The 11,802-nt window shown below is 42.6% G+C and overlaps 1 protein-coding gene across 1 annotated transcript; it reads left to right on the forward strand.

The window, feature by feature from the left end:
* The first annotated feature begins 732 nt into the window (after positions 1 to 732).
* Positions 733 to 9,690, forward strand: atp6ap1lb (ATPase H+ transporting accessory protein 1 like b). Its single transcript, XM_072697478.1, has 7 exons — positions 733 to 1,033; positions 5,131 to 5,171; positions 5,636 to 5,721; positions 6,012 to 6,253; positions 7,123 to 7,173; positions 7,297 to 7,540; positions 8,050 to 9,690. Exons 1-7 carry the CDS (start codon positions 870 to 872, stop codon positions 8,284 to 8,286), a joined length of 1,065 nt encoding a protein of 354 aa, XP_072553579.1. The 5' UTR covers positions 733 to 869; the 3' UTR covers positions 8,287 to 9,690.
* The last annotated feature ends 2,112 nt before the right edge of the window (positions 9,691 to 11,802 follow it).

The raw sequence follows: 11,802 nt of genomic DNA on the forward strand, positions 1-11,802 counted from the left end.
AGTATTGTAGCTGTTAGGCTTTATAGGTGGGAAGACGCCTGGACCTTATTCATGATTTACCTTCATTAAACAATTCTGTGTGCTTTGGGGGGTTTCCTTACGTGTGACGCGCACATCTCATGAGTGTACATGCTAAATAAGATTACGCAGTGTAAATCTAGGTCATGTTGTTATGCCTGTGATGGCTTTTGGACCTAGTTTCTTTTTTTTTTTATGTCAGTTTCCCGACCCGTAAACAGATCTGCAGATTATTACACATCTGAAGTGCTTATAGGGGTAAAGCTGTGTTCTTGGGATAAGGGTTTAAATGCATAAGCTCCATGTGTTTCAGATTTGCCTGGGCAGCTTTGTATGAGGGAGAGAGAGAGAGAGAGATAGATAGATAGATAGAGAGAGAGAGAGAGAGAGAGAGAGAGAGAGAGAGAGAGAGAGAGAGGGGGGGAAGCAAATAATGATGAGACAGGAGAGTGAGACAAAAAAGGATGGAAGGGGACTAGAGGGAGGGGACGAAGAACGAAGGAAAGAAAGAGATACAGGGGAGGAGAAACAAACAATGGAAAGAAAGAGAGGCGGGGGAGAGAACAGAGAGAGAGAGAGAGAGAGAGAGAGGGAGAGAGAGAGAGAGGGGAGAGAGAGAGAGAGAGAGAGAGAGAGAGAGAGAGAGAAAGAGAAAGGAGGGAAGAAATGGGAGGGGTAGAGCGAGCACGCAGAGAGAGAGAGAGAGAGAGAGAGAGAGAGAGAGCGAGAGAGTGGTGGGAGAGCAAGGCTGCAAGAATGAAGGCTGCGAGGATAGTGACGCACGATTATCTCCTCGCTGCTCACTCATTGGCTGCCGGGCCCGCCCGTCACTGAGCTCAGGTTTAGGGGATATGCCATCAGGGGCAGATTATGAAGCAAGCCTCGTCTCCGGCGGTCCCCCTCAGCTCGTCTCCATGGCTGAACGCAGGCTCTCCACGCTTTTCTCGCTGTTTCTTTTTGCGCTCGTGCAGCCTTCCTCGCCCTTCAACCAAGTGCCTGCGATACTGGACAGGAGGTAAGGGCAGTTGTTTGAGCTTCAAGCGTGGTGGGGTGGAGTAGGGGGTGGTGGTGGTGGTGGTGGTGGGTGGAGGAGGGTATTGGGTTTTGGGGAGGGAGTGATGCTGTGCAGCTGATGCACCGCTCCAGCCAGTGAGCATCTCTGTAATAAGGAGAAATGGTTGAAGCAGCACCTGAGCTGATGCAGTTCTGTATGAGTACAATGAGCAGCCAGTGCTCGGCGTCTGCAGTCTTTCCACTCTGCCTCTCTCTCTCTCTCTCTCTCTCTCTCTCTCTCTCTCTCTCTACCTGCAAGACGTTCAAACATGGCCATGACAACGGGACATGAGGCAGACCCCGTCTAGTGTAATGTCTGAAGGGATCAGTTTACAGATGCTACAGTACAGTGTGGGGCTGGGCTGGGGAGAAAGGGGGCCAAGACTTAAGGCAGGCCAGGCAGAACAAGCAGCCCCAACAGACTTACTGCGGCGTTGTTTACATGTTTACCTAACATTCCTTTACTCAAGAAGACTGAGGAGCACACACTTTTTAAACACCTCAATGAAGCCATGCATCCTATACTGGCATAAAGTGTTGTGTGTTGTGCAGTGTTGCCCATCATCACAGAACTGCAAGCAGATTGTTGCCTTTTAAGGATGCTAGTGGAAAAAGATGGCTACTTGTGAAACAACAGCAGGTCAGATGTAACAGTGAAATCTTTATCTTAACCTTTACACACACACACACACACACACACACACACACACATAAACAAATGCTCCCCCCTATTTGGTTTGGTTCTTCAAGAACTACAAGTTTTAGGTAAACCTCTTCAAACTCCTGCAGACTTGCCTATACTCCCTGTTCCCACACACACTGCTTTCGCAATTGGTGTTATTTTTGAGAGCACGGGGCCTCGTGGGACAAGGATGGAGGTGTTTTGATGAAACTGGGCTCAGGGTCCAGGTGCATTCCGGCACTTTGTTTCATAACTGAAAGAATGACCATTTGGGATGTAGAGCATGATGGTGGGATTCAGTGATGCAGTTAGAAACTACCAGAAGGCCCAACTCCTATGAAACAGGATATTACTACAATGTTGTAGTCAGTGATGCTCCGGTATGGGAATTCTGGGCTGATGCAAATATCTTATATCGTATAGATTCCAGTACAGTAAACCTTAAAAAATGTAGAAATGGGGGATACTTCCATCTGGAGCAGTTTGGAGCAGTAGATAAAGTAAATTAATAAAATGCTGATATTTTTGAGATATACAGTGTGTGTGTGTATATATATATATATATATGTGTGTATGTATACATATTAGTACAGTAATCCAGTGTCACCTCTTCAAATATTAATTTAAACTATGAGTGAGATCTGTCCGATGCTGATACACCTCTGAAAACATCATGCCCCCTTAAATTCTGTTCATTGTGAAGCAACTCAGCACGAGGGAAATCTTTGCGGTTTTAACGCTGCTTGTCTCCACTCGAGATCTTCGCTGTGGACTACACAGCAACAAAACAACATGACGAGTGATGTCACTGGACATCCATCCGTGTGGGACAGAACGCCAGCGCCTGGCCCTGTAACCATTGCTTCTGCTATTTAGTCATAGACATATCAGGAATGTGTCTTGGGAGCATAACTGGTTCACCGGTGCGCAGCCCTCCTCAGGTTACTCAGAGCGAGCGCATCACCACCAAAACAGATGGACCCAGAATGGCAGCGAGCGGGACTAAACTGAAACCTTTAAGCTTAATCCGATCTAATGAAGTAATCTATTATTAGATATCATGAGTTGCTGCAATGCTGCATCCTTGGAGAGGGAGAGAGCGGGAGAGGGAAAGAGAGAGAGAGGAAAAACAAGCTGACATGTTTGTGAGCGGTGAGGTGAAGATGTGGTGGGGACGCTGCTTTTCATTACATAAATGCCCAGTTCAGCACTTAGGCCACTCTGTCCAGCTATAACCAATGACAGCAGCACAGCGCTCAGCTGCTGACCTCGGTAAACTGGCATTAGAACAAAGGCAGGAGCTTCTTCACACACACACACACCACCCACACACACACCCTCACACACATCCAGTGTATATAATATATATAGTATAATATAATATACAACTACATACGGCTCAGTTAAACTTGATTACTGGACCATTAAACACACTTATTGAAGTGTACGTAGATGATGAGTGACCACAATTATATTTAGATGTTTGGCCTTATTTTGACTTATTTTTATGTTTGGCCTTATTTCAAACTCTGATTACTTGATTAATCATTAAAAAGCATCATGGTAAATTACTCAGCCCTAATGATTTATTTGGATATAAATACAGACTGGCTCCTCGCCTCGTGGATTGCAAAGTTTTAGAAGCCCTTTTTATGTAATACCTTTAGTCCTTTACTTGTATTTACAGATGCGATTCATGCATTTCACGCCAGCCATGGTTCCCTTCCAGCTTATTTACTGAAAGTTGTTGTGTGGTCATTGGTTCAACGTTCCTCTCTCTCTCTCTCTCTCTCTCTCTCTCTCTCTCTCTCTCTGTCTTTCTCTCTCGGGAGATGAACCGTGGCATGCAGATGTGCTCTCTTCTGAAAGTGTCCATGTTCTCTGTGACTCACAGTGAGGCCCGAACTCAGCACAGGCTGATCAAGAAAGCTCACAATACTGTTCACATTCCACCTCTGCGTGATAAGAGGGGATTGGATGTACGGTGGGGGATGAATCCCACAGCGCCGAATATGAACCCAGGGTCACCCAGTGCTCTCATTCACGTAGCACACTTGCACGCACGCACACACACAGACACACACTCCAGTGTCTTCATCTCTGACGGATTGGTTGTAATTTAACCCAGGCTTGGTCTAGGTGGAGGCATCTATGCATATTGTTTGCATGCAGTCTTGTTTTCTGAACAGTATGCTTTTATTTCACATTAGAGAAACTCCAGACAAGCCTTAATGCAGGCAAAAGTAAAAGGAGTAGCTTGTTCTTAAAAAACGTTATTTATTTTTTGAGCTAGTTAGAACTGCACAGGTTTAGTTTTTAGGCATCTCTGTGCCCACGGGAAGCAGCAGCAGCAGCAGCACATGATTAATTTAATGATAGATTGATTGGTCAAATTAGCTGGGCATTGGATGATAACTACAATACTACTCGGTTGCCAGAAGGAGTCTGGAAACTCCTTGAGTTTGGATGGATGGATGGATGGATGGATCGATGAAGTGAGAGAGATTCGATGTAGATTGTTAATGTTATTTTTTTTCCAAGCCATGTCAGACCATTTCTATGGGCCCTTCATTCACACAATGTAAAGGTCAGTTTGTGCCTGACCTATATAGTGGGAATCTTCCCCACAATCAATTGTCTCTCTCAAATTCAATGAAAATGTAACATTTTTATTTGCAGACCATTAAACACTTAAATAAATCTAAGATTATGTTTATACGGTGCGTGAGCATGTGTGTGTGTGTGTGTGTGTGTGTGTGTGTGTGTGTGTGTGTTATAAAATTTGAATCGTTTGCTAATAAATCTACTTTTCTAATAATCTGACTTTAATTTTGAGACAGACCCTGGAGTCCCCTACTCACCCACATACAGCGAGAGAATCCTGCCATATAGGGCAGCAGATTCTTAATAAGGTTTTAGAAGATCCTCCGCCAAGCTCATTATCGTGGTGATTAGATGTTTATATGGTTCGTCTTAGGATAATCCTGCAGGTTGCACTGCTGCAGGGGCGGTCAGAAAGGGACAAGGTGGCGCTTGGAAGAAGACTCCCGCTTAGACAAACGCAAAACGTGCCTAAAGCCATTCTCACCCTGATGGAGGTGAGGTGGTAAGCACATGGCGGCTGAGGGACGAGAGTCGCTGGGAAAAGTACGCTGTCCTATCAGACACCCTGATCTAGATTTCTGAGACTTCTGCTTGCAATCACTTCTGGTTGTTAGATCTACCTGAGTGGATCAATTGGATTTCTGTCACTGGATTTGCAATTAAGATAGATATGTGAGCTACTGCTTAACACTGCTGTCTTCTAACCCTGACTAAGGCATGATCCGTTTGTTCATTTTTGCCTTTCTTTATCTTATCCTTTTTGCCCGCTAAAGCTCGGAGGTCCCCCCATATCCAGCCATCAGAATCAGATCAGGTCAGTACTGGCTTGAAAGCTTTCATTTGATTCATTTAGCTTATTATAGACATTATGATCATAATTCATGTTCAATGTTTAAAGGGTCCTTTTGTGACCTATCATGTTCCATCAGCATGATAAATATGTGTTGCTTAAATTTTAAATTTCCCAAAGGACCAATTTTATGCACAGATGCAAATGCACTCTTTATTGAATTTCAGATTGTTTATTGAGTTGAAGCTGCGGTCATGCAAAATGCAGCAGTATTACTGATAGTAAAACCCCTTTTTCTGCATGTACTTTCATCTCTATTGATTTGGCTCCATATGGAAGTGTATGATGTAAGCCAGTGCAATGGTTTTCTGTAGTGTCTGTTGAGTACCTGGTCGAAAAAAACAAAACAAGGCAGCGATTGGCACTGCTGGATGACCTCACCATCCCATCTCCCCTCTCATCCTCTTTTTCCACATTTTGTGATGCAGATGGAGTAGGCGTCGAGAGTCCAAGTGCCTCACACGAGGAGAGTTATTCGCCTGCAGCTGAAAATCCACTCCGAAGAATACTGCAGGTATTGCATTTTCTCTGATCGCCAGAGTGACCTTGGGCACCAAGAATACTATCTCTGCCCAAAATCCATCCAGCAACATCCTACAAGACACTCATCCAACACAGATGCAGGTTTAAAAATAGCACACAGAGTATAGAAAAGGTGTATGTGAGTCTATGTGCTCATGTGACTTTCCCATTTTGCAAGAAAAAAGGCCTGGGGACGGAACATCATATTAATAATATATGCCGTTAATGTTCTATTCAATATTAATCACTACTTCTTCTCTCCTGGACTTTTATTGCAAACAGCCCTATGGATGGCATTTGCACGCTCAGCCCAGAACTAAAAGGAAGCTGCTTCAGTCTACAAGCTCGGGGCCATACTCTCCTCTGAATGTAGCTTACAATGGCAAGATATGCATCCTGTTCAAGGCCAAGAGGCTGGCCATTCGCTACAGAAACAATACCTTTCTGGACCTCACTGAAAGGGTGTTCGGACCCAATGCCCCCGTAGACACCAAAGGCTCTGTGTGCACCAAAGAGAAAGCCACGTATGTTGGATTCTTCTTCTCCTAAAACACTTCATTCCTCAGGCATATTGCCATACACACACATGTATATAATATTGTGGAACTGTCACATCCTCGTAGAGCTGGGCAATATGACGATATTTTATTGTATCATGATAAACTGTCGTTATAACAATATGCTTTTCTAAGCACATCAAGGACACTGTTAGTGCTTAATAAACTGCAGGTTGTAGTACAAATAGTGTAATTAGACTGGTTTAATTAGATAAGAGCAGCAGATGTTAAATAAAAATCACTGTATTCTGTACGGGAGAGTATCTAAATATAGTAGTTTTTAAGAATCTGTTGCTACTGATGTTTCTAGTCTGTGTTTACATATATCACAATAAATATTGTATATCACCAAAAAAGTATTTAAAATATCGTGATGTAGTATTTTTACTATATTGCCCAGCCCTACATCATCATTTTTTTTACATTTAGGATTCCATTTCTTTACAAACTAAAAATAAAGGTTCCTTAGTGGTTCTTGGCTCAGATGTACAGTTCTAAGATAAAACTTTTCTTTGTTATAGAATGTTTAGATTAATCAATTTAAAGAACTACTTCTTTACAGAGCCTATATTTTGTATAGATTTTTTATTTTATATTTTTGAGGTTCACAAATAATGTTCATACAATGTGCAGCATTATGTATCTTCTATGGCATCCTTCAGAAGAACCCTTTTGGCACCTTCATTTATAGGATTGTACGAATCAAAACAATGTTGATTTAGCCTACTTTACAGATTGTGATTCATATTCTATAACACTGTGTGGGTTTGTTTTTGGAAATTCCACACATTCATATGGAAACAGTAAAATGTTAAAATGTTGTTTCTTCTCAAAAGCCTTTCTCTACGCTTGGGAGATGTAGAGGATATCAAGGGACTTGTCATCAGGTGAATGTCTTTGTTCGTCTCATATCTTGACAAGGCTAAAGGCTGAATCTCTCAGAATGCTCACTGACACAAAATCCCTCACTTGTTCTCATGTCCACCCACGTCCCATATCTTTCCCCACAGGCTCCAGATGTCCAACACGTTCTATGAGTCGGCAGGCCAGAACTGGTTCACTTTGGACAGCGTTCACATCCACTACAACTGGACCCACGAGGCCACGTTCAATGCCACAGAGGTGTACGCCCCTGCCACCTATTCTTATCACTGCCAGCATGTCAGCAGCTTACAGAAATATGACACCCTACTGGTGCCCAGCTCGCACACCGACAGCTCTGCAAACTGGCACATCACTTTTACTGACTTCCAGGTAAGTGCTGATCAGGCTATTGCGGTACAGCTACAGGGTTCCAAGAAAAGACATTTCAAAAGGGTTAAACAGGGATGACAAAAACACACCAATGGATCGTTGCGGTGATTTGAAGGTGATGATTCAAATGTGTTGAGTTTGAAATGTAAGAATTAGTTCTTAATCAGTTATAATTGTATGTACTCATTTATTTGACCCAAACCCAAAGAAATTATTTGTTGTTTGTGTTTTGCTACTGTTTAACTATTTTAAATAGTTAGGAAATTTGAGGTTTCATGATGCATTTAATCATTTTCTAAAGACTTGAATTCAGTTGAATCATTCAGAGGTCACAGATTTACACTCTTAGCAGAGAATACTTGATATCAGTTCTTGATACAGAACATGCAAAAGTGTAGAACACAGTTTAATTAAAATGAAATGAAAGCTCTTACATGTGTCTGAATGTGATGGAGCTTCTATTCTTCCATCATATGAAGCTACAGATACTCTCCATCTCTTGTCCCCAGATTCAGGCCTTTAACGTGCAGTCCAACAAATTTGCCTCAGCCAGTGACTGCGCAACCTTCTTCACGCCAGCCATCTTGATGGGACTCATCACGTCTCTCATTCTGCTGCTGGTGCTGGCCTACGCCCTGCACATGGTGGTCCATCTCAAGCACATCGACCGGTACGAGGAGCACAAGACCACCGTCTATTTTCCACGCACACCTGAGGCCGAACTGCCTGACAAGAACAGTCTATAGGGGAGGCAAGTGGTGGTGCCATCTATGGGCCAGCCACGGACCTGCAAAAGACCAGGGAGGACGAGTGGACAGAGGGTTGCCTCTCCTGATTCTGGATGGCTGCAACGTGCTCTCGGTCTTACTCCTGCCTGGCACTAAACCTCTTGATTGGCGTCTAGTCTTAAGGCAGGAGCTGTTGTGATCTGCTGAATCAGGTGTTTAATCCCAGGCTGGAGCCAAAACCCTGGACACACCTCGCTTCTCCAGGACCAGGACTGGGAAGCCTACAAAGAAGGCGCATTAAACTGTGAAATGGAACTTCCGTAGATGAAGAAGGCGCATTAAACTGTGAAATGGCCTTTCAACTGACCACAGCTGGAGCAGACTTTGCAAGCACTCAAACTGGCTGGAAACAAGTACTGTGGATAGAAATACACTGGATGAATATCCAAGAGATATGTGAACCAAGAAGACAGAAAAAGACCCGTGAAAACAACAGTGACTGTGATCTGGTCTGAAATGTGGTTCCTCTTTTTACACTGCAGCGCAAAAGTCACAGTGTCATTCAACAGCAATTGAGTCCATGGACGGTAGAGGTTACTGATATGCCAATTACAACGGGAAAAAATATTTTACGACTGCCAAAGGAGCAAAATAGTTCACGTACAGTAATCATGTGAAGAAGAAAATACAAAAGGAAACAAGCCCTACATGTACAGTGCTAAGTAACTCTACTGTAGTTTTTTAAGTCATTCGAATACTAACAAGTACAGTAGATTCAGGAATTCCATCAAATGCTCATCGTCTCAAATTGCGCCGTTAGCCACTGTAGTGTGTTTAGATCTAGATTCATACACTACATGGCCACAGTCTGCAAGTATTACATAACTTCTGAACCTATATTGAAAAATGCATCGAAAATATGCATTTTTTTTTTTTTTATCATTTATTTATTTATTTTTTCAGAAATATCTGAAATGTTGCTTCACTATGATTTTTATTTTATTCCTTTTTTTATATGAACATGTGTACCAGACCTATTCCACCTTCCTCTTGACTAGGTGGAACCCTATTAGGTCCAATAGAAGCGCTTAGCACTACTTGAGAATTTACAGTAACAGCCAGTGTAACTATAGAGAGGTCCTGTTGGAAGACTGCTGTATGACAACTCATGTAGGTGTTTACTACCCTCAGTATCATATTCAGTAAGCCTCTATATATCTACAAGATATAACATCAGTAACTCATTATCGCAATAACCCACAGCATGGCGACGACTAGTGATAAAACCTTTACCAGGGCAGTTCTGACACTCATGGTAGTGGTGATACTTGTGTTCATTTGGTCCGAATGGAAGCATACTTACGTATACATTAAGGTTTCCAGTCAATGTAGTTTGAACAATAAATGATGATCAGATCAAAAGTGGTGTGTGCATCAGTAGAGCTCTCTGAAATCCTCACATGCTAATTGGGGCCTACAGGGCGCTGGTCTTCCAATCATTCAAAACAAATGCAAAAGCGTTAATGATACAATTCGATTCACAATACAAACTTCAGCATGGCTGCTGCTACTGTTTTTAGCTATTCAACATACCTTCTTTTTGTAGATAGAGTTGTATGCAATTGTTTGGCCACTTTTGGCCCAAATTTGATTGTATTACTTATTTTTTTTATTTGAGAAGTAGCAAGCTTAGAAACCATATATTCTGCAAACCCTCAATAACAGCTACTTTTATAGCATAAAAAAAAATCTAAATGATCAATGTTGCCTGGGCACATGTCAGGACACCCTAGGCATTGCAAATAATGCAAATAAGGTTTATTTTGATAAGTCTCAGACATTTAAAAGCAACTCAGACTCGATGCATGTCACCAATTGTAGTGACAAACTGTCAGCTGAATCCAATTCCCAAGCTTTATACACACTCTGATACTTCAAACCATGTGCTAACACTCATAACCATGGGCCCCTCTAAGCAACTGTCTAAAGATCTGAGTAATAGGAAGATATGCTGTATGGAGATACATGAATGGCAGTCCAGGGGCATTGTGGGGGTCAAGATGTAATCTGGAAGAACCTGAAAATCTTGTAGAGAACTGCATGTATGCTGGTAAGAAAGGCAAATCAACCCCTCCCCCCCATATGACTGCTAAGTATGACCGCAGTAAAGGTGGTCCACTGTTACACTAAATAGCATTGCTTGCACAAACAGATTCATATTCACAGAAGATTCTCAGTGTTTAGAACATGCTGCAGAACATTGAAAACTAGTCAAAATATAGCTCTTGGCAACTTTGCCAACTGTGAAGCATGTGGGTGGATCTAGTATGTTTTTGGGTTGTGTTGCTGCCTGTGGACCTGGTGATAGTGCACAGGTGGAGAGGAGAATAAAAGTCCATAAAATACCGGCAAATCCTGGATGCAAATGTCGAACCGTTTGCTAAAAGGCCGAAGTTGCAATTATTTTCTGCAACAGGATAATGATCTGAAACATACCTCAGACCTATCATTTACTACTCAAGATACAGTCCCCTGATTTAAACATCATAAGACCTTTGTAGAAAGGCCTCACACAAACAAGCTGTTTATGCAAGGATGACCTACAAATATCCCAGAACTAGAGAACCTCTGCAAAGAAGACCTGAAAGACTTTTAGCTGCTGCAAAACAAATTTTGCAAGCTGTGATTTTTGCCAAAGGGGGTGTTACTATGTCCTAAATCTGCAAGGTGCCCAAACATTTGCCAGATTTCATTGAACGACAGAGTAACTGTGCATTAGATAATGCTGAAAATGTTATTTTATATTTCAATAGCTACAGAGGCTGTGTTTGCTACTTCGCAACTTCCCTAATAACAAATTATTAGGCCAAGTGTGCTCAAATCTTCACATACTACTGTTGTCATACAGTATTGAACATTTTTTTTTTTTAGCAGTTACCACGATGCTAATTAGTGTACACAAGTTTCCATTACTTGTTATCCACCTTAGCCTCATCGCTCCAGTACAAAGCTTCGGACACCAGACACGTCTTGGCTAATCGACTACTTTTGGGGTAAGGGGAAAATTACCCTGCGCTTTAGTGTGTGTCAGAAAGCAAGCTTGTGCTCTTGACTCTGTTTTTTTCTTCTTCTTTTTTTCCCTCTGTCTGTCCTTCCTGCCATCTGTTCTCCCCTCTCACCTCACAGCAGGAGCCTGCAGAGCTACCCCCCCCTCCTCACCGGGACAGTTTACCTGTCGGCCCTGGACCAGAAACACACAGACAAGCGCAGCCTCTCTTTCTCTGACTCATACAACAGCAGCGTGTCTGTTGCCAACCTCGATCAGCCTCTGCTGGCTTTAGTCTGTCTTTGCCCTGCTGGAACACACCGGGCCATCCAGGTTTACGCTGTCACTCAAAAGAGGCTCATCCCTCCAAACTCCCAGTTAATCTCCTGAATTACTGGATTCCTTCATTAATTATCTAATCAACTAAAGCAACTTGTAGCAGAAGACACATTTAAACAGGAAATAGTTGTGTGCAAATCTGGGGAATC

This window comes from Salminus brasiliensis, chromosome 14 (assembly GCF_030463535.1).
Source record: "Salminus brasiliensis chromosome 14, fSalBra1.hap2, whole genome shotgun sequence".
Classification (NCBI taxonomy): Eukaryota; Metazoa; Chordata; class Actinopteri; order Characiformes; family Bryconidae; genus Salminus; species Salminus brasiliensis.